Source organism: Pseudopipra pipra, chromosome 1, assembly GCF_036250125.1.
Source record: "Pseudopipra pipra isolate bDixPip1 chromosome 1, bDixPip1.hap1, whole genome shotgun sequence".
Classification (NCBI taxonomy): Eukaryota; Metazoa; Chordata; class Aves; order Passeriformes; family Pipridae; genus Pseudopipra; species Pseudopipra pipra.
The window spans coordinates 51,759,215-51,783,408 of record NC_087549.1 but is presented as its reverse complement, the minus strand read 5'-3'; the positions used below and the strand labels follow the sequence as shown (position 1 = coordinate 51,783,408).

At 36.9% G+C, this 24,194-nt stretch overlaps 1 protein-coding gene across 11 annotated transcripts in view; it reads right to left on the bottom strand.

Annotated features, from left to right (window-relative positions):
• Positions 1 to 24,194, bottom strand: part of PTPRM (protein tyrosine phosphatase receptor type M) — a 457,368-nt gene that overhangs the window by 150,459 nt on the left and 282,715 nt on the right. For 7 of the 11 annotated variants that reach the window (XM_064656540.1, XM_064656549.1, XM_064656569.1 and 4 more), the window contains exons 14-15: positions 23,693 to 23,767; positions 6,501 to 6,633 (exon numbers count right to left, since the gene is read on the bottom strand). In XM_064656540.1, the coding sequence (XP_064512610.1) occupies positions 6,501 to 6,633; positions 23,693 to 23,767 (208 nt within the window). The remainder of the gene's footprint in view (positions 1 to 6,500; positions 6,634 to 23,692; positions 23,768 to 24,194) is intronic. The other 4 variants (XM_064656589.1, XM_064656595.1, XM_064656613.1 and 1 more) reach the window with 1 other exon arrangement.

Below are 24,194 nucleotides of genomic sequence, written 5' to 3'. Positions count from 1 at the left end.
CCCTTCCTGTCACAGCACTGTAGAATCTGAGGCTATCCCCTTCTTTACTTAAAGAAATCAGTTCTGCCATTGACAGGAGTTGAACTTGTTTCCAGAGCAGAAAAATCAATGGCCACGACTTTTTTAATATCTCAGCTTTTTAACAGCCTTTTAAATTTGGAAGAAAAAGATACTTATTATCATGTCAATAAAAAGCCTTTCTTTGCTGGTTAAAATTATATTGGTGGTATTTCCCCATGTGGTAGAGATAAAAATGAGAACTAATCCTGTATCCACATTATTTCTGGCCATGCAAATGTCACAAAAAACAACTTCAGAGACCTTCCACCACCAACTTGAGGAATATGGGCTCAGTCAGTCTTGCACAATGTCTTGCACAGTCATATCCCTCCACCCAGACATGCTCTGTGTGAGCACAAAGTATAGAAGCCCCCAGCTATGCTCTTCTGCTTTACATCTTTTCCTCCCTCAGTTATAAGCCCACTACAAGCAGGACTGCAGCTCTCCAAAAGGGATAAGTTTCAACCTAAATGATTTCCATATATTGACTGCAATTAAAAAAAAAGCTGGAGATCTTAAAACATCTCTGAGCATAATGTCAAGTAGCATTCACATGTTGGTAAGATAAAAGACTGAAAGGAACCATGTAGGCATTTGTAATTTTTAGAGCACATGCATACAGCCCTTTGACTACAGAGGAAACATGTAAACAGGCCTTGCAAAGGCCTATAACCAACGTTAACTTGCCTCTGGCTACATGCTTCAGGCATCTCTTTGAAAACTAGGCTTTCATCAAATTTTCTCTCTCATCTTCCTTGTGTGAAGATGCCGTTAGAAATATTTCCCAGTTTTTATTCCCATTTTTCTGATGCAAACAGTATTGTTCAAACACAAGAGGCTACATACTGAATATTTAATCACGTGGCACATCTGGAAAATGCATACCTGTTAAAGTTGAGTTTTAAAAGATATCTAAGAATAGAGTAAGGGGCAAGCTGCAAAACAGTTACATGCTTCTTCCACCAGCACATACCCCATTGCATTCAGTAAGGAGCATAGGATCAAGTCCTGTGAAAGCAGATCCACTTACCTGTGCTATTAGCAAGGGGCTGTTTTCTGGTTCAGTCATAATTATAATTCCCCCTGCCTTTCTTTTCGAAATTACTTATTCCCTCACTTTGATTTAGAATCTCACAACACTGCCAACCCTATTTCTTGCCATATGTTGCCATGAGAGAGATTTAATGTAATTAGTACAAATATTCTCCTACTTCTAAAAGATGTATAATAATTTGAGAAACAACAATAAATACAATTAATCACTGAAGCACTGATGGTACTTGTGTGCAGAATTCTGCCAGATATGTAATAGAGATAAATTATTCCTTATGAAAAAAATGCTGAAAATCCAGGAGCTTTAATTGTGTAAATGTTCCATTAAGAATTTGTGTAAGATGAGAAAAATTGGAAGTCTCAAGCTCCAGTTATTTTTATATTGCTACAGTTGTGAGATTTTCCATATAAAAGTCCTTGAAAAAGAGCACTGTGGTTTTTGACTATCAAGAATACCGTACACTGAAAGAAACAGGTAAAAAGAACAAATCAAAATCCTACAAAACCAGAAAGTTTTACACTTGTAAGTCCTCAGGCCTCATGCTAAAGCACCATTCGTAAGTGAATGGATTTAGCTTTTTTAATAAGTATGGACAAGTTCCATTTTACTTCCTACATAATGAGTAAGAACTTAGGTCTTTGTCTATGCATGAAAAGCCTTTTTCTGTTAAAAAGACTGATGCAAAGATTCTAGCTAACCTAGGCCAAATTTTCTTATGAGCATGACTCTTCAGTCACTTCTCAGTAGTCAGGTTATTTTATATCCATAAACTGTTTCTGCATATAGTGGCAATACAAAGCATTTTTATATCCTTTAGGACTGAAGACATAAATTAATTTCATGAATACCACTTGTAGAACAAGGCCCCACTATAAAATTTACCAAAATCAGCACTGCTGGCTGCAGGAGGATTGTCCCATTGGAAGAGAAACTTCTGGAACTGTGTCATTACCACAGTGTTTTCTTTCATCACCTCTCTTTTGTAGTTGGCCTAGAGGGAAAAATAAGGTTCAGGGAGAGGAGGCTGGAATTTTCCTTCAGCCTTATTTTCTTCAATTTCTATCCTAACTGCTTGAAATTGTTGGCAAAGGTGTATGTATAACTGAACAGCCTGATTTGCTACCAGGGAATGGGAACAATGCATTCCCAGCACAGCTCCACTGAGAGCAAAAGCCTTGCTTATCCACTGCCAAGAACCAGGGTCTCTGACTTAAACAGATGCCACAACTGCATATATTAGAAACTACTGGAAGGCTCAGGCATAGAGACAGCTGAAAACAGAAACTAAAGACAGGCAAAACAAAGTAACCTTTTTATGGAGAAACGTGATGATCAGAAAAACTCCATTCTACAACGGAAGCAGAAGCCAATGTAATAAAATTTTAATAACAGCTTCCTTACTGCACTCCCACTGCAGCAAGAAGATGGCAGCCCTGAAAGAAACAGCTGCCCCAAAGACATATATGCTTTTAAGCAAATGTGGGACCCACAACTTATCAACTTATGCATTTTTTTTAAACTTAACTTATATAGAATACAAAGGTAAAGAAAAAAAGGAAAGGAGAAAAAGCTGTAAGTGTCTGATTTATGCAAGTGTTGATTTAATTGCTATTGCTTTTCCAAAGCTGTGGGAACAGTACTCTCATTTTCACTGCTCCACTTAAAGTTGATCAAAAGGGTAACTTGCTGCATTCTTTATTTTTTATTTTTTTTACAAAGTCCTATGCAGGTATATCAAAGACTGGAAGAAATCAAGGGCCTCAAGTGAGATTTAATATTCAGGATGAGATTCAAAATTCACTTTATTGTGGATCAATATTGTGGAAACACATGTATTGTTCTCATCTGATTTTGTGTTAACTCTTATATGGGAGATACAGAGCACAGCTGAGGAAGGAAAGCTTATTGGCATTATTCTGACTTCAGAGAAGAATCACTGCATTGGTATTAACCTTTTGCTATAGGAATAGCTTGCAGGTTCCTAGGCTATGTTACATGACACCTTTATGCAGGAATGCGAATGGATAAAGAAAAGATAGAACAGAATAGATAAATAACTCTGAACAACCAAGTGGAGAGAAAAATAGGAAAGCACTAAGTCTTCCCCTGACCCAGGCGACAAGTTTACAAATTTGGTTTACTTCAATCACAGCCTGAGTGTCCATACAGAAAATGTGTCCATGATGTTTCTACCCTCACTCTTGACTCCATACCACACACTGAATCACTAGGCCAGCTAATCTCTCTGTGACCTGGTTTATAATATAACTACTTCAGAAGACCATTATACAGTGAAACTAATAATGCTGCCTAATGACTATTGATATTTGCAGAACTTGTCTACCTACTGCTTTGATAGTGGCCATCATATCCAAAGCACGTCTGCGTGGCACTGAAAACTGCTTTGAATATTGGTCTTCTTCTACCTGGCTACTGAATTAAAAGTTCAAGAGACTGGTCTGTAATAATCCGTGGTGCATGGCACCAACCAAGCAAAGAATGGTTGTTGAGTGAAATGAGGTGGCTATTGAAGGAATGCATTGGACAAAATCATGGTTATCACTTAAGTAAAACTGCTTTCCAGATCTCTTGATAAGGGAAAGAAATGGTTTGAAATTAAGTGAATTAAGCACTGTGAAGCCCCAGAGATGGAGTAAGTTTAATCTACTAGTGTGATCTGGAGATCAAGTCTACAAGAATCTTTTCTGTGAAAGAAAGAATAACACGAAGTACATGCCTTGGGATATGCCTTGGAATAGTGGAATGTGAATGGGATACTGCTGAAGCCAATTCCAAGCAAGACAAGTCTCAGAACATGTAGCTCACTGTGGTGAAACCTAGCATTGTCGCCCAGTGAGTCTGCACATAATAGTGCAGAGAACAAAGTGGTTCTCAGAGGAAAGGTGACACTGAATTACAAGGTGTTATTTTATTTTTTACTCAGATCTTTACGCCAGTGAAGCTCCTGATAAAGTAAATGAAATAAAATGATCAAGTGCAGTAGTCAAACAACCCACTAACTTGATAAGATTGTTTCCCAAAGTAGCACCTTAAGTATCATAAAACTGCAAAACCACTACAGTTATACTAGGCTTGTGGTATGATTTATACATTTTCTTCAAATGCATAATGTATACACAGTAACTGAACCAAGGTGAAACCACAAGGCCTCTCAGCAGCCTAGTGAATTAATGCACCAATAACAATCTACTGAATAATCGGTTCATCTTTTGCTTAAGTCATGAGTGTAATGGTATTCAAGATATTCTAAGCTACAGCAGATGCTTTAGAGGCCTGGGTCACAATATACCCACCTCCTGAAACTCTCATTTATCCCGGTCACATCCTGTTACACAAATGAACCATTCTTAGTTTTTAATATTCACTTCAACTCATTTCAGTTTGTTTTGCTCAAGACTGCAGCATCATTCTGGGATATGTTTGTGTTATTTGTATCGTTATTTCTGTACTACACAATGAAAATGTATGTATTTGGTAACAGAGTTCCCGGACTTTTACTTTCAATAGTTTCATCTCTGTCACAAGCAGATTCATTTCAAACCCCAAAGAAGCTCACATAATACACTTTTCTTCTAGCAACAGAATTGCTATGAATAGTAATTACTCTGCTGTGGTAGACAGAAGGAATCAAGTATCCTTCTGCATTAATGCAAACACTTAGGATCTGAGACCTCCCGCCTCTAACAATTAGATTATCAAAGAGTTTTTCTCTAGAGAATTAAGCAGGAGCTGGCATAGCATCCATTTAGCCAGAGACCCTGACACCTTATTCACTTTGAAACTATTTGTATCATTTTGCAATGCTCTCTCTTCAAAATTAAGAACTTGTCTCCCTTGGGTGAATACATTCTACCTTTGGCAGAAACACTTAAGGAGAGGCTCAGAACTGGAAGAGAGAGAATGATGAATGCTGGTCAGGAAGTATTGGCCAGACAATGCAAGAAGCCTTCCTTCCTGCATGCCAAGTTCTGTGTCTGGCCCTAGGGAGGAGTTTGGGAGTTCAACTGTTAAAACTGAAGGTATGAATGATGCAAGAAATCAGAGTGAGAAGAAAAAAGTACTGCAAAGTCAGAACAAAACCCTGATACACTGTACTTTATTGAGCAGATTTGGTTACTGGGTCAGTTTCATTGCTCCAGTCAGACCTACCCTGGCACTTAAGTCTCAGGCTCTTCTGTGTGGCAGCTTTAGACTGCTTTACCTACCTCTTGTCACGACCTAGCCCCCAGCCCTGGCCACAGCTCACATTTCTCTTCACAGAGACCTTCTAACTCATGGCCCTGCTTTTGTCTTCAAGGAGACTGAAAAGCAGCTACTTCTGTTGCCTGCCCTGAGGCAATGTCAGACAGCTGCCTCCTTTGCTGTGCACCTCCACTGTTCAAATTCTGGAAGAAATTCAGGCAGCTCAGGGGTTTGGACTATCTCAGACCTGCCAAACTAGTTAACATACAATTAAATCACATAGTGTTGGAATGAGTAAAATCAGGCCAGGATTGCTCTCAAAGGAAGAAAAGGAGATAATACAAAGTGCATAGCAAGGAGGTGAGGGGTTATGGGACAATAAGGAGACTGTGGCAGAAGTGGAAGGAGAATTTGTGACTCAGCGCCTTTACACAGCACCTGCATACGCCCAACCCCACCTCTGACAGCTGCAAATCTCACATCGCTCAGGATACAACCTAAAACCTTAATTCTATTTGCTAATTAATTTCTCCCAATCTAGACTTAGCTTCTAATATCACATGGGGGTCTTTTTCTTATCTACGCCTCCTCCCTAGATACGAGATATTTTTCCCATTATTATTTTTCCTTTTACAGTGTTGAGAAAGGAAAACAGTTTTAAAAGCCTCACGCTTCTAATAATGTAGCAGTTTTCAAATGATATTTGAAACAAAACAATCTCAATGTGTGTGTTGAACCAGCATTTGGAAACATTCAGCACCACTGTAACATTTTTCTTCGTTTTCACAGAATGAAGTTTATGCAGAACAATATACTCCCCATTCTTAGCACAAACTACCTTAGCTCTAGTTCCTGTTTGACTAAGAATTTCTTTTACATGAAAGAATGAAACTACATCTAACTTTCAGCTGTTCTGTTGAATAGGGTGGAGACTCACACTTACAGGACAGAGATATTCTTCTATTATTAGAGCCCATCATGCAGTACTGATATAAAAAATGCTAGAATCATTAGTTGGTATACATATATATATATGTGTATATATATATATAAAACGAAGAGAGAAACATTAATTCTCTGTGGACATGAAGGTGGCTGGACACTTCTACCATTATCAAATTGAGAACTGCTGTAGGAGATGCAATATGACTGTGTACATGGAAAACATCCACTCATTGCTCACCTTTTCTTCATTACCAGCACGACCCCCAGAAATATAATGACGAACAGCAAGATGCCTGCAATGACTCCAGCAATTTTAACAGTATGGTCGGTCTGTTTCTCAGGCTCTGGGTCTGGTTTTCGAGTGGCAGCCCCTATGGAATCATTAAAAGAGAAAGAGGAAAAAGAAAAAGAATAAAGGTGTTATTCTTTTGATGTTTGTATACTTAACCTACCAGTACTATTAGTCTTATCCAGGGCCAACAGATATCAATACTTGGTCTTTTAAGAAAAAGTCCTGCTTTCATATGCATTGTCGGGAATAGAATTCTTTATATTGTTCCAAGACATTTTGCAAGACCACAACACAGGTGGATACCACTGCCAGACCTAACCCTTTTACAGGAGCCTCTTCACAGATTCACAAATTTCTATATTTTTATTATCTGTGCTGGCTCCCTTTTCTTTCTGCCATTTAGAAACTTGCTAACAATACAATAACCATACTAAGCCTTTATCCAAATTTTATTTGCTGGAACATTTTCCTCAATTATTTTTCATAAATGAAGCTGTAATTCCATAACATATTAGTTTAAACACCTGGAAAAGTGAGATAAGCTCATTTACCATGCATTTTACCCGCAATTGTTTTTTACACAATAGACTTTTTTTTTGCCTTTGGAAATCTAAATCTAGGTCACATCTGGTAGGAAAAAAGACTCCTTCTAAGCAATTTATTCACAAAGTGGGAAGCAGCTGATGATCACACCACTGGCACCTACATTTAATATCTGTTTAAATGAGATAACCAGTGCCTTACAGCAGCTACTGTCTTAGCTCTTCCAGCTTCTCCATTTAAAGAAAATAACATCGTTTGTACTGTTTACTGTATAATGTGATGGAACGTCAAATCCATGTCTGATGAAATATCCATTTCCCCTGCTAAATGAGTTCAGGATGAAAAACATTAAGGAAGCAACATTCAATTCACTAAGCTGATTTTATTTTTTTTAAGGACTTCCATTTTTTTTTAATCAAAACGTGACAGCATTCATCATTTGAGGCACCATGCCATAAAATGGACACAGAGATTTATGAATCGCTCTCTTGCTGTGGCTTTTTTTGGGAAGGGAGAAGGAAGAGTAAAGCCTAAGTAAAGTGTAATATTTTAAGACCACATTCTTATCTCACTGTCTGAGATAAGATCTGCTCTTTCACAGAGAATTTTGAAAGCACCAACTATATTTTACTTGTTTCTGCATTTCCTTTTTCTGGAGAGAAAGAAAATTAATGATCAATTTACATGCAGAGATATTTTCTGAAAAGTACAACAAAAACATTTCCAATGTCTCTTCTCAGTTCTAACCAGGATATTTTAAGATGGAGAGCACTTCTGAGTGCCCACAGCTACACTTTTGGACTACATCTTCAAAACTCCTTGCTAGGAGGAATGCCAGGAAAACTTGCCAGAAAAGTGATAACCATCAATCAAAACATATCTAAAGCTAACTGCAGGAACCAGGTTCTTTGGAAAATTCTGGCCACAGTACTTAGAATGAGTGCTAAATCAGAGAAGAAGACTGGCTGCCTCTCTCTGTGCCCAGTCCCAACAGAGTATTAGTTTGACAGAAATACATACATACTGTTACAAATTAGCACAATCCTTTGTATGAATAAAGATAACAAAATCTGGCTCTTTATTTTCTTCAATATAGATGCTTAAAATCCCAATATAAACAGTTCTATTTTTATTTTCCTGTATCATATATAAATAAATTTGTTAATAAATAATATATAAATATATATATAATATATATATTATATATTATTTATATATAAAAATATATATATATAATAGATAAATCTATAAATAATTTTGTTAAACTCTATATTGCTGTAATCTTCACAGCACTCAGAAGTGCAGTAGACGCCTAGACCATTTTCATGCAAAAAGGAGCTGTTGAGCTGAACTTGGCAAACAGTGAATCAGGACACTCAAACTCCCATGTTGAATCATCTATTGATTATCCAGTTGAAGGATCATCCCAATTTTCTATGAAAAGACACGTAATGTCACTCCAAATTAAAAATAGCATAGAGTTTCTCACACTTATGGATTCAGCCTGACTCAGAATACAGAACGTCTTAAACTGGAAACATGATGTTTGACAAGCCTTTTAAAAACTCCTATCACTAATTATTATTATAAACCCCGCAAATACTGGGATTATCTCAATTCTCCTTTATTTCCATTCAGCAACTCATTCATTCTCTGACAGAATGTTGCTCCTTTCTTGGTGTCAGTGGTTTCCAAAATCTACTTGGGTAAACAAACCCAATTTGCCACCTTTCACCTTTCTTGAACATCCCTTGAGTCTTTTGATATCAGAAATTTGGGATTAACTTTCCTCATTTTATTTAATACTGTTTATTGTTTTAACATACCTCAAACCTACTCTTTATCTCCCTTAGCATTCTGAATGGTTTTATTTCAACATCAGATGGACATTAAACACGTCACCAGTGCATTGTTTACAATGAAACCTGCATCCCTTTCTTCAGTGCAGTGCTCAGTTTTGAACCCTTTATAAATTAGAAGTCATTTAAATTTAACTCTAGTGAACACTACATAGCATTTATCAAGACTGCAATTCGAGTTCGTACTACCTCTTCATTCAGTTTGCTTTTGTCCTGCTGGAATTCTTCACAGTCCTGTGTGAATCCTGCTAACCCATATCATTTGGCATCATAATCAAGACATGCTGCCCCAACAGTGACTCTTCCACACATTTAATAAGCAGACTGTACTGCATTTAATATTAAATCCTAAAGTGCATTAGCTATGATAAGCAGTGTCATTTTACTTCTCTCTGGTTTCTGTCTGATAGGGAGATGTTGTTCCAGGGTGATATTTGCCTCTCACCTCATAATTACTTCTTAACTGACTTTAAAACTATAGCCACCCGGGCAATTGCATTGGCACCATGGAGAGAAGGGTGGGCTGTGCCTAAGGGGATCGAGGCAGCTAGGGGCAGTAGTTCTGAAATTCATTCTGCCTCATGATAAACTGCAATGTCAATTTGTGCATTGAGTTTTATTTGTACATTTTCAAGAGAGATTGGGAAAAGTACTGTTGTAAGTCTAAAAAAAAGATGCTGTGGTTTCTCTTTTACTCTGCTGTACTGACATATGCTAAAAAATTGAGTCAAATGTCATCTTTTGTTACAGAAACAGTGTTACCACCTATGCACTATTGTATCATGATGCTACAGTCTTGGTGGTTTATTTATTTTTATTGTTTCAACCACTTTTTCTAACACAGTAATTTTTAATTTCCTTGATCACCCTAGAGCCTTTAAGGATACATTGCTACAAGACTAATCCTGTATCTCCAGTAAAATATCTGTTTTTAATTACAGCAATGCATATTGATGCCAACAGCTGAGCTATGCATCTCCCTCACAATACTGGACCTAATTACTTATTTGGATTTCTTTTGTTTGTTTTACTTTTAAGGTTTTGATTCTACTCTTGCATACAGAAGACTGACTTTAAACCTTGCAAAATAATCTCACTTCTCTTTTCTTACTGAGACTGTCTGGGCTAGTGGAGCCAGAATAATCAAGGCCAAATTGACACATACACTGTGGTGCACCTCTAGAAAGACAATAGGTCAGTAAAGAGCAGCGAGTGCAGGATAACTCAAGGGAGCTGCTTAGAAAATGAAAGGACAAGGAAATGTTTCCTGCCAGTTTAAAAAGGATTAAGGTGCTGACTTTGGAAAGTCTTTACTTGATGAAAACAAACCAGAGTGCTTCCTGCCAGAAGTGAAAAACAGACATACACTTATAGATAAACCCTGAGGTGCCACAAAACCCAGCAAAGTATTTCCCCAGGCTTCTTGCACTGAATAAAGTGGAAGACAGTAACATTGCTTAGTTCCACACACTTAGATATTTACTTTTCTAATTAATCTAAGCAATTCTAATTTCCCTTCTACTTATTTCTTTCCCATTCTTTGTGGTTCTCTCTACAGCAGCATTTAAAATGTGAAATATCTTTTTTCCTTCACTTAGGAAGAATGACATTCAGCTGGCCTGATTTATGACTTTTCCTCATGGGTCCCATTTTGTTCAGTACTTCGCAAGCTCCAGTGATAATATTTCTAAGTAGTACCCATGAAACACCTGAAGATAGTATTTCACTTTGTTTTTACTCACAAGACTTATTCCATTAACTTTTCCTTAATACTGGAATCCTGTTCTCTGACATTTAGTGATTGTTCAGCCACTTCATGACACCTTATCTTCTCTTCAGATTGAGAACTGAATTATATTCTAGTTGGTAATATTCAGTGTCTGCCATACTTTGAATTCCTAAAATTACTTTGTGCAGTTAAATTTCTTTTTCTGCACCATGGGTTAGAAGATTGGGTTAAAAAAGATCAACTCTCTTTGAAGAAATTCTAGTTCTGCCACTTCCTTGGGCGGAAAATTTCCCTTTCCTTTCTCACTCAGAAGGCACAAGTATGTTACTGATCAACCTCAAGACTTCATAAAGAATAATCTCCAGTAGGTAGTTTATGGATAGAAAAGTTGGAGAAGAACTATTTCTCATTAAATGGAAGCTAAGACTATTTGTTGACTGAACTAGTCAAGCAAAATATCATTCTTTTGACTTAGATGCAAGCATTATCTTGTTTTCCAAAACCAATGAAAATGTTCTTTAGTAAAAGAAATGGGCCTCTACCAAATTGAATAAAAAGTCTTCCCTTTTCTCTTTGTAAATGAACAAAGTCTGGACTTGCTTCTCAGTGTGTCTCAGTCCCTTCCAAAAAATGGACTTAGAAATTACTTACTGCTGTATAGAACAGATTGACCAACAAAATAACCCTGGCTCAAAAGTCTAGGAGCTGCTGGTTATACTTTCAAACAAAAGAATAAAGCTGTTACTATTAAAAACTAGCAGTAGGTTGCTTTGTCTAAAGCAATCTTTTAAAAATCCACGTTTCTTCTCCTATTTGAGTAAAAAAAAATAACCCCTTCAACTAATTAAGCAGACTGGTCTCATTTTATTTCTCCCACTCAAGGCTAACCATAGTTGCTGACTTTTTTATTCCTTTCTGCAGCTTTAAGTTCTCAAAAGGTACATGCTTGATAAGTCACTTGCAAGCCTTTCCCAACTGCATTTCATCCACAGGTGTTCCAGTGACTGATGTAATGGCTAACTTTACAAGGCTTTAAAGTAATAATACAGTTAGCTCAGATCATCCTAGTTTCCAGTCAAACTTGAAGCTAACTTTATGAGTTAGTAACTAGACTGTGATTTTTTTATGCGGGCAGTGCAATTCAACTATCATGTCTCAGCACCTACTTTTGAGTTATTTCACAGAGTGAGTCAGGAAAATGAAACATTACACCCCCGTGTGACAGTTGCACTATGATTAGGTGGCAGAAATCATGCAAAATGGTACAAGGCAGAAGCAAGGCAGAGAGGTGTGATGCTTCCTTGGAACACCCATCACTGGGATGCTATTGTCCCCACCACAAAGTAAGAAGACTGAAAGATCAGAGAATTTGGATTTGCCCATGCTCTCCAAGGACAACATGTATCACAAAGGCTACTATCATTACTGCTCTCTATTATTTGTATGATAGTAGGCTCTAGAAGCTGTAAAGCAGACTGGGAGCCTGACTGTGCTAAGAACAGTGCAGGCACACAGTGAAGCAATCTTTACCACTAAAAGCATACTGCCTAGCAGAGCTACGCTGTAACAGGCAGGTGTGGCAATCACAGGTGGAAGGCGGAGGCAAAACTCCCTAAGAAAATGCATTTACAACACCCAAATAAATGAACAGTTCTATCCTTCCCGCTCTTCTAGCTAGCTGGTATCACTCAGCATTTCCAGCTGGTACCACAGTAGAAACAGATCTTCAAGTGGGATTTGAGAGACAGAATAATGTATTTATGGATGATGTTGGTTGGAGTGTTTCAAGGAAGGAAGCAACATAAAAGTTCATAAAAATAAAGGCAGGAAAAGCAGACGTGCCATAAGTAAAGGGCTAGGATAAAGGGCAGTATGACAAGGTTACTCATATGAAAAGAGGTGCTCCACAGAGGTAGGTCCTTCTTATAAATGTCAAATGACCAACAAGAAACCCAATCTTATATCACAAACTGCAAAACTGAATGGGGCAGTAGTGCAAACTGACTGGTTTCCTCCATAAATTTGCTCAGCATTCCTACTCTCATCTCACCCATGGCTGCAGAAAATGGTACCCTCATTTTTAAATCTGTAGCAGCATTACCAATGTTGTGAAAAGACAAGCCCGTCCAACATGCTTTTTATTTGAGTTTTGAGTTCACTCCAGATGCCAGGATTTGAGGCTGCCTTGGAAAAGACCCAAAATACATAGAGATTTCTAGATGAAATGAATTACCACCCTGGATATTCTGTTTATACTGTAAGTGACTGGCATTCAGTCCTCATCTGCCAGCCAGCATGTATTCTGCTTGACAAAGTCTTTGTTTTATTACTCCTGGTAGAACTCCAGCTAAAAGGGAGACTTTTCCCTTGCCATTCTCATTGTTAACTTTCCAATCAGTGTTCCTCATTCTCCTTCAAAACTGCAGGGTTTCTGTCCATATGGTAGAAGTTACAAAGTGTTGTTGGGCAGGGTATACTTTTTGCCAGAAGGTGGTTTTGATCAGTATTTTTTCAGTTTGCTCTCTCTACTCCATGTCTTGAATATATTAATTTTGTAAATGTCTCAGAATAAGTTCTGTTTATTTCTCCTTTTACAATACTTTTTCCTTTCTATTCTGGTTTCTTTTGGAAATGCTCATGTATAAACTGCTCTTTCTACATGGCAGACATTATGTTCTGCTTCTGTTTTGCTAGGTACAGGAGTTAAGCGTTGAAATCAATGTAGTCCGATTTTCCCTCCTGTGACATGTTAGTGCTCACCAACCTATTTTTTTAATGTCTGGGAAAAAGGACAAGCAGCACTTAGACTTTAGCAGGACAGTATTTCCTTTGCAATTTATGATCATCAATACAATACATATGGTTCTTCTTTTCCTAAAAAAAGTTTTCTGTACTTCCACAGGACAACCATATTGATTTGGACATTTTTTATTTGGTATTTTTCAAATGCAGGAAGAAACAGACTTGTTAGGTCTGTGGTAAGGGACTATCAAAATAAGGCTCCGCTGTGTAACGATAATTATGAATTATTAATTTTGTTTGTGATATGCTTTAGGAAAATGCAAATATAGGTGACAAAGAACTGCACGAATAGGACTCATTTAACTGACTATCACATGAATTGTATCTCTCACTGGTGGATGATTCATGTTGGTGCATGTGAGTAGAAAGACATTTTCGGTTAAACATCTGTGTCTCCGATTGTCAGGAATAATAACATTCTTTACAAAATATGCTTAAAACAAATAAAGTTTCAGTTTTACACATATGTCACATTTGACACATTTTTTTACAGGATTTTAATCCAGACTTTAGACTGAATTTTTCTGGAGACTGTGTTTTTTAAAAAAATACTTAAAAGCAAGCAAGTCTTGATAAACAGCTCATTTGCTCCTTTATAACGAAACCACCAACCTTTCTGCTAGCTCTTCTTTTCTCTTTTCTTTTAATCAAAGAAATTTAAGTAATTAAAATTCATAAAAATTTTCCTCTCTAGTAGGCACCCAAGGAGTTGGAAGCCCTCATTCATTCTGGAAAAAAGTGTAAGCCCTCAGACTTTAACAGCACCGACATCATTAAGGGATGTTTAAAGATTACTCAGTAGCTACACCACAACCAGAAATTATTAACAAGTGTCAAATATACAGACCTGGTGCATGTCCTTCTTGGAAATAAATAATTTACTAAGGAAAAAAATATAAAGTCTTTGGAACCTTAAGCTTTCAAATACCCCTAAAGGGAACTCCCACACACTTTAGAATATTTTTTGAGCAAAAAAGCGGTTGTTACATATTTATAAGTACGCACTATGTGTGGCCAAAGAAGTAGCCACAATGGTGCCCATCACAGATTCCTATGTCAACAAAGGAAAAAGTCATGGCAGCATATCTGAAAGACAGACCTCAATACTGAAGTGAAAGATAAAATCCTCCTGACTAATATGGAGAGAAGAAAACGGGTCAAACTTTACCAAACTACTCTCTGACTACCTAAACACAACAAAGGTCAATACGATGTCATAAGACACAAATTTCTGTCCAAGGTTGACTGAGGAGTAATGAGAACATACTTGAATCAAATTAGCTGTATACACGTAGGTTCCATTCTGAATAAGGATGAGGAGGTCTGAGAAAGAGGCACCAACAAGGGCTGAAACTTCAGGTGTCACAGTACTTTGAAATATAGGGCTTGTTACCAGCTGATGCTGTGTAAAAGAGGTCCCACTTGCAGCCACTGGAAGTGCAACTGCATCCTACAAAGCTGACTTCTGTGAACAAGAAGTCATAGAGGTATAATATCCAACAAGGGGAGCCTTTAGACCTAAAATATTTGATTTTATGGTTCTCTACATAATCTCAAATAGTACTCAGAGTAGAAGAGTAACTCTCTCAAAGCTCTGAGCAACTGAAAGCAGTCAGTCAAGACTGATCCTGTCCATACACAACGCATTTTTTAAGCAAGTCAGCATCACTTTCAGGCCATCCCTATAGAAGCAGGGGACTATTTATCATCACCCACACCAAGGACATTTGCCTAAGGAGACCTCCTGCTTTTTAACACCAGATCTACACCTGAAAGTATATTGAGGTGTGTCAAGAAGTATCAGGCATCACTGAAAGTTTATTTCGGCTATCTTCTGGAAACTGAAAAGGTGTGGATATGAAGCCTGAAGAGGACTCTGTCCTCTTTAGGGGAGGTAAAATGTTGTTTTCTAATACTCAGTTGGCCTTCACCAAGCAGGGAAGACATGAAGCCAGATCACAGTAATGTTTCTGGAGCTGACCTACTCAGGGTGAAACTCAGCTACAGAACTAAATGTTCTTAGCCTGGACAAACACAGCTGTTTTATTTTCCATTCCTGAATGCAAGGGATCACATCCAGCATGGGAATAAAGTAACCTGAAGCTATGGGTAGGAGGTAGCGGAGTAGTGGAGTGAGGTACCATCTTCTGATCTTGCTGCCAACCGAGAACTTAAGTAGAACACTAATGAACAGTTCCCAATGGAAAGTCAGTGAAGGCATGGTTACTTTGCCATTAGGAGGATGGGGGCAGAAGGATGATGCAGTATAGGAATCCCCAGGGAAGGTATGTACATCCATGGATTTTTTGGCCTGTGCTGCCGTTGGCTCATAGATGAGGCTGACATTCCTGGTGATTTCCACTACCACCCTCCCTTCACTCTGTAACCCTTATGAAGGGTTCTTCAGAAATCCTTCAAAGACAATCACACTGTAGGAATTTACTTATCATTACTCACTACCTACGTATTTTCTTGGAAGAAAGCATAACACAGTCCATTCTGCTCAAAAATAAATGGAACTACACATATAATGACACATGAAGAAATATAAAAATATATTTGTGATAAATTAAAAAAAAATAGGAAAAAAAGACACAAACTTTTTTTCTTTTAAAGCTTTTCAGAGCCAACACTGTTTTCGGGCAGGAAGGTTGGCTAGAGGAACTGGAAAGGAGAATTGGCACAACAAAGGAAAAATAATTCCACAGAATTCTAAATCTTTCTTTGTGTGCCGATACAGTGTACCAGTTCTTTTGTTCACATTTCAGAACCATTTACAGTACTGCCAATAAAAAAACCTGTCCAGAGCACAACAGTGTTGAATGCACTAATATTCTAGTATGGGGACAAGAATAGACTAGACCTTCTCTGAAAAGTTTTCACTTACGTTTCATTTCTCATATACTTCCTGTAGGTTTTAGGGGTTAAAGGAAAACCTTCATCTGTCCTATTTTATTAAGAATGCCTTAAACACTCATTTTTATCATCTGTTCTTTTCACTTTTAGTTATTGACACATTTACTCATAACCAGAAGTGGTCTAATTCAATGACAGCACACTAAAAAGTGCAACTATTTTGCTCCAAAAAAGTTTAAAGAATACTTAATTTGCTTCTGAACAATGACAATTTACCATTTTTCCTCCGTTTCCCTTTGTGTTTCTGATATGAACTCAAAAGATGAAAGAGAACCTGATAATACTTATTTCCCCTCTTGACAGCTTGAAACCATATAAGACATCAACTTCTGTTCACTTCTATGCAAAACTGTGATTCAAGTTTCATTTGCATGGGAGTTTGCTATGTAAACAAAAACTTCTTAGTGGTCAGCAGTAACAGAAAATCAGATTAAGAGAAGGAAAGGAAAATTCAATATTTGGAAAAATAAAGACTTGGAAATGCACAGATATACTTGAATGCATTTCCCAGAGCTCTAAAATCATCAGTTCTTGCAGTCAAACTCCCATTAGTACAGAAAAGGACATTTTCAATATACTGTCTGAAGAAGGTGTTTAGAACCCACCAATAAGTACAGTCATGGCTTGCACTGTGTTCAGCAGACAAGTGCAGCTTAGATATTTATTAAGATTTCAGTTATTTCAAGGAATCTAAATTGAGTGAATCGCTGAAACATTATTTTGCCAAAGGTAGTATGTTACGTAACTCTTGATTAAAGTTGGCAGTACTACTCTCCTCTTTACTGCGCTACTCTATTTAACTGTAACACATTTGAATGTTCATCTATACATTAACACAGAGGTAATCTACATAATATTGCATTACACATTTCTTAAAACTCTCCAGTGATACAAATATCAGATTTGCAGTTTCTAAGAACTACAGATTATTTTACTCACAAGTGGTCTGACATTTTATTTGGAATTAGAATTCTAACTGTTTAGCATTTTATGAATACAGTCAATAACTACAGATGGGAAACACTGAAATTCATAGGAGTTTTTTAGTTACTTATTATATCTCTGAGTTTTCCTCTTTTCCCTTATCTCTCCTTAATTTTTCATTGTGGTACATGCAAAACACGTTCTGCTTCGAATGTAAAAATCAGAGGCATAGTTTTTTTTAATACAGAAATGAAATAACACAATATATGACACACAGCCATGCTCCAAAACTACCTACTGATATTTTTCCTTCGTTTTCTGTTTTTTGCTTCTCTGTACATGCTGGTGTTGAAATATTTTGGATTAGGTGTGATACTGAACAGTACTAGTACTATCCAGACGGCAGAGATTCCTTCAGTTTGTTAATAATTTATCCTGGTGATTTCATTCATAGTGTTACTCTCATGACTGAGTTTTGTGTTTCCATCCTCTGTAATGAGATTAAGGAAAGTGGTCTCTCTCCCCAGCCCAACCTCAAACAGCCTCAGAGATATCCTGACATTAAGATTACACATTACTAAGAAAATAGATTATTTTTCAAGCTAGGATGAACCATACAGACCCATCTTTAGTGGTCTAAGTTAGATTCAGCTCACTCTCTTAATGAAAGAGATATTAGACACTGATACTTGAAATCATATTTTTCTCTCAGCTACAGACTGGAATGCTCAAATTCCCAAACTGGTTTTGTACTTGAGGGACATAACACAACTGCTGCAATGACTATAACCTCTGTGGCAACCAACTTTTTAACTAATCTGACTAAAAGAAAAAATGTTGCTTCAATGCAAAACATACCTAATTAGGCTACTTGTCCTTACTAAAGGGTAAGAAAAGACTGATAGTTTCTTCCAGGTCATGTGATCTTCTCCAATTATTCCTATCCCAGGTCTGTAACACCACTGGTTCTGGCGATAAAATGCCAGGGTAGCTGGAGAACCCATACCTTCTTGGCCAACCATAAGCATCAATGGCCAGAGTAAAACTGTGGATATGACCCATTGCACTTTATCTTCTCTACTCCCCTACTTAAGAAGGAGAGTTGCAAAGGTCCCACTGTCTCCAACCCTACCTTTTCAGAGTAAGAGGAGCTGAATGGGAGGAGGTCCTGAAGCCCTGTTCAGAGCCTCTGGCTTTTCTGTAGTTACTTGGAATGCATTCAAAAGTCAGGCTGTTAATTCATTTTCAGAAAACCTTAAAGGAATTATTATTACTGTAAAACATGAAGTGGAGTACTTAACATCACTAATAGAATCCCACTGGTAACTGACTTCTAATCAGCTCAGGTTCTCTACTCTCTGCAGCTGGAAAGAGCTTGTATTTATATTATGGGTTATTTCACCATTTGTGAATTGCTATCAGCATTATTTTTGGGAGCTCTTAGGTCTTATTAACTTGAGCTCTTCTACAGGTGCTCTGTACTTATGCTTAAAATCTTAGATGCTCTGACTGCACTGTCTTACAGAAGACCTGACATTTGACTCTGTAATGTACTAGGGGAAAAAAAAAAGGAGAAAAGGAAACAGCAGCTCCCGTGGCACTCCTGTATCCTCTTAACATTTTCTTGTAACTATACTGTTTTATACATGAAACTGTCACTGCAAAAATGACAAATGTAACACATAAAAGAACAGAAATGGGCAATAAATCACAAGTGACACTCCAGCCCATTGAAATGCATTCAGCCAGTGCTGCAGAAAGTATGAACATTTCCTTGTTTTGCATTCTGCCCAGCTGAGCAAGAGGACCAGAATCCTTGAACAACCGGTACAACAATCATTGCAACCACCACATAAAAACAGGCTTTGAATTTCACTTTGGAGAGTCAGATCCATTCTCATTCTGCTCTCCTTGTCACTTGGCCTTGTCACAGCATTGTAATATGGCTTTGACATTACAGCACACAGGTGTTCATTCTCCGCTGGATAATTATCCACAACTCCCACTGATATAAATGTTGTTCAAAAGTATCAAGAGAAGAATAAACTCCTAAAATGGCATATTCAACCTGCAGACTGACACATCTGCACACAGCTTTGTTATTACAGACACCACTGTATTCTCAACTAGGAAATAGTGGGTTCTACATTACCCAAAATAGTACTTTAAGTTTCAGCATATTAGAATACATATAAATCAAAGTTACACGGTTCAGGATGGAGGAAAAATGAATGTTAGTGTCTGTCCAGCCCATGTTGTTATAACTCAGATGCACTGTAAAGTACAACAAAACAGGTAAATAGCAAAACGCTCCTTTTCAAATTCATGCTGTTGGGTCTTGTGTCAATAAACAAATTGTGTTTTCAATAATACAGTATAAACCCGGAGTAAATTCCTTGACGTAAAAAAATTCCATGACGTGATTTAATCAATCAATGATTTCAGTTAATTTTTTTCACTTTTACAGTGAAATGACTGAGAACAGAATCTGACCCAGAATACAGCAATAAATCTTGCTATATATTGAATACACATCTAAAGAAATCTGTATATTTAATTATGTTACTAACTTCATAAGGGAGAATAAGTCAACTGGGATTATTTTATCACTGCCTTTAACATGTTTATAAGATATGCTTCTCATTTAGACCTTAAAGTTTGCAGGGTAAAAATTATTTAAGTTTTAAGCTTTTGTCACTATCTGTTAAAAAAAAATCTTCCTAATTCTTAAGTATCAGTTATTCTACAAAACTTCTGACATATCTTGTTGCATCTGATTTGTACCATGAATTTAAACTACGAAGACTGTATAATACAGAACTCTCTCTTCCAGCTGCATGTATAATTAACAATGGGTAGTAAAAAGGGCATTCTATAAAAATCAGTCTTAATAATATCTAGTAGAGTAGTGGCTGCTCCACTAAATCACAAATGGAAATACTTTAATTTAAATATAAGTAGCTCAGACATATTTCAACAATTAAGAAAATGTGTGAAAGAATGAACACCCTAATCATAATTCCAAGCATGCTATTTTATCAGAATGCAGACAAAATACATGAGGGCCAAGTGAATACCAAATATGGCCAATTTAAACCTATTACATGAAGTGTCTCTTACAAAACAGTGAAGCAAACTGCAAATGACTTCAGTCTTTCTCAAAAACATGGTTTCGTTATTCAGCTTTAAAGTTAAAATCATACAGTGACGTACGCATGTGATAAGCTTTTTGATAACCTTCTACATGATTTCAACTGTACTGTTAAACCATATTAGTTTATGAAAACATGGAGACAGTATCATGAGGACTATTATGCTTCATGTATACAGTGTTTTTTCCTGTCTGACAGGTGTTAGACAGTTTGATATTCTCCCTGTCTGTTAAGAGGATAGGATCAATTGAGTGGATTTCAAGTTAGTTGCTTTTTGTAAGGATAACACTGAAAGCTAAACGCTATCCCCCAAATTTGAATTCCTTAGTTATTAAGTTATTGAATCAGTGATAATAATGTATTCACTAATAGTAACAAAACTAATTTCCCTATTTTGGCTTGTAAGAGTAAAAATCACACAGCTGCCTTTACAGCATGTTATCTTATGCTGTAACTGCAGGACAACTACATTGTAAGTATTTAAGTGCAACTGCAAGGAAAAGTTCCATTTGCTACAGACTGTAAGGGCTGTAGCTATGGGTGAAGCAATGGGTGCCTGTCAAGATATTTAGGGCAACTAGCAGGTAATCCTATAAATGGAAGACATTATTTTTATATGAAAAAGGAAAGAGAAAGGACAGACAAACAGAAATTAATAATGCATTGTTTATAAACTGCATCCTTAAGAGACAAGACAAGTTGATGATGAGGGTGGAGGAAATGAGTGCAAGTAGAATTGGCTTGAAAGCTGAGCTGTATTATCATGATATTTCTGAAGAGGAAGACCTTTCAAAATTAGTAATGATATTCAGGAATGCAGCCAAGATTTTAAATTTTCATTATGCAAGAAGCATCAACTTCCCACCTAAAAAAACCTGAAAATGCCAACTTTGACCTCCCCACTGCCAGTTATGTATCTTCTCAAATGCTAAAAGACAAAAGTAATTTCTTGATCTCAAATGTAATTACTTTGATTCTAAGCAAAGAAATGAGGAAAAGGCACTGAACAGATAATGCTAAGTGATACTATCTAACAGTTACAGCTGTAGGGCTTGTGGTAACTAGAGTTAGCAACAATCCTATCCTTTCTGCATAAAGTAGATCCTTTCCACAGTCTTGGAATTTGTAGGAGAAAAACATGGGGAGAATGTGCATCGCTCCCTGCTCCCTCATGTGCAGTTCAGCTTCTGTAAACCTCCTTTTAGAAAACCTTTGGGTTTCTCATGGATACTGCAGATCCCATTACTGCTGTACTGCCCTGAAGCTGAAAAGCCTGCCTTGTTGCTGTCATGGGACAACATTACAATGTGAGCTGGGTGAGGTTTCTTCAATCCTTACTGCAGTTGTGGCAAAGGAAAAGGAGGAAGATGCTTCTTTCCTTTCAAGCACACAGTCTTTCAAACATGAAAATGGGGTGGGAAATCATGGGGATTTCAGAGGCTTTCTAATACATTTCACGGAGAGCCATAAATGCTGTTCACAGGTATCATTTGATACTTTCTTTTTCACTATAAAATTAAATTCTAGTAGAACTTCTGTTTTTTTCTTATTTTTAATAAAAAGTAAGCAAAAGTCACAGACTGCCAAAGCCACCAGTGACCAAAACAACCAAATAAATACTTTGTCAGCTATCCTATGCTAGCTATATCTCTCACTGTTAACTATGCTAGCCATCTCCTTCTTGTGGAACAGGTATATCTCCAGTGTTTCCTACAGCTGCCCAGTTTTGCATTGAAACAAATAAAACAACAAAACGGAAGAAGAAAAACATTTCATTCTCCACATGGTAAAATATATAACCTCATCTGAACCCTGTGATGAAGAAATCAAACTTGTTGAAGTTCAAGAATATGGAAGAGATCTTGTCTCTTCATTGCTTTATTCAAATTGTCAAGTAAAAAATTAAAACTGAGGTACAGAAACGTATGTGGACACAGCTTCTGACACAGCAGCTCTAACAAGAACAAGCTAGTACTTCCTGGCATCATCCAAATACGTTATTCTGGTTAGTTCCTATGTTATTACATAATACAAATATACATGCAACAATTCTGTCTTGATTGATGAGGCAACTAAGGCATTATGGATCAGTCAACTTTGTTATGATACTACATACCCCTGAATTAAAAGCTATAGCAGACATGCCACTAATCCTCTTATCTTAAGCTGAATCATTTAACTGCCTCTTATTGACTACAGTAGTATCCAGATGCTAGGCATCTGAACTCATCCTGATCTCCTAGACACGCTGGTAGCAACATACACAAGCTTCCAAAGGAACTATGCCAGCATTCTTGAAAAAGGCAATTATTTTATCAGATGCTAAATGCTGATGGACTAGGTCTAACTTCCCCTGTTACACATTTCATTACATTCACCTCAGATTCTAGAGTTTTTAATGCTCTTGGCTTCTGTTTGAAAATAAAAACATTTGCAAAACCCTGAAAAGTTTTATGCATGCGTTTTTTTTCTGAAAAAATGAATATTTTTCCCAAGTTCACAAAGATTTCCTGGTATATTCTGAATCATCCTTCAAGTCACATACAGGCTAATAATGGTTTCCCTTGCATACTGAGTTTACTTTGACAATTAGATTTTAAATCCTTAAGTATTGCTCATTCTCATATGTCACATGCTAGTTTATTTTATTTTAATTCTAGAACTCATGTGTGACATAATTAAAAAGGAATCTATTTTATTTATTTTAATTTCTTCCATATTGAAATGTTGCCAGAAAATATGATCTTCCCAACATCACAGAGAAAAAACTCCTAATCCACTACTACTAGATCTTTATCTTAACTTGCACATAACTCTTGAGCCTAAATTATTTAGAAATTCTAGTGTCTTGATCTAATAATACAGAAAAAAATAAACAGGTACACAGATATATATCTATATTCAAACTGTCATTTATTCTGGATGGAGCAAGACTAGATCTCTTTACAACATCAGGTTTAAAGGAACATTCCACAGGTCACACACACAATGGGCACATGCAGCGGAGTTGTACGTACAGGGATGTGTGTGTAAGTCTTGGTGCCAAGCGAACCATTTTATTTAATGGAGCTGAGGAAAAATTTGTAAATGAAAAGAAACTTTTAACATAGAAAACTGTTTATGAGCAGAGAAAGAAGAAACTGTCAGGGAAAGGGAGCCAAAGAAAATGAGACAAAATGCGCATGATGACTTGTCTATACTTGAACATCTGACCTGTTAGTTGGTCGTCGCCTGCAGCAGGGGCGATGCGAATGTATGGTGTTGTAAGCTGAGTCACGATTATCGCAGCTAAGGCAAAGGAAGATTTCCAGGTCAGCATGCATGAGGGAAAAAAAAGCCAGACTGAAGCTATGCCAGCAAGAAGAATCTTGGTCAGTAGTTAATTGTCTGAACTTCTTACAAATAAAAACAAAAAAATTCCCACAAGTTTTCATCTTCAGTTGTTAGTTTGGTTATTCTGCAAATTAATAAGCTTATTTATGTGACTTTCATTAAGGAAGAGGACTCAAAGCACATTATTTACATAAAATGCATTTGAGAAAACTGGAGACTCTTTGAGTCTGCTAGTCACAGCACTGGGCTTTCCAAGTGAAAGCTAACTGCTTATTACTAGATTACTCTAGTATGAACTTCTCCAGGTAACTTGAACTAGTTTCACTTTTTATTTTCCTATTTCAGAATAGTACATTTTTCCTGCAATTTTTTAAAGATAATT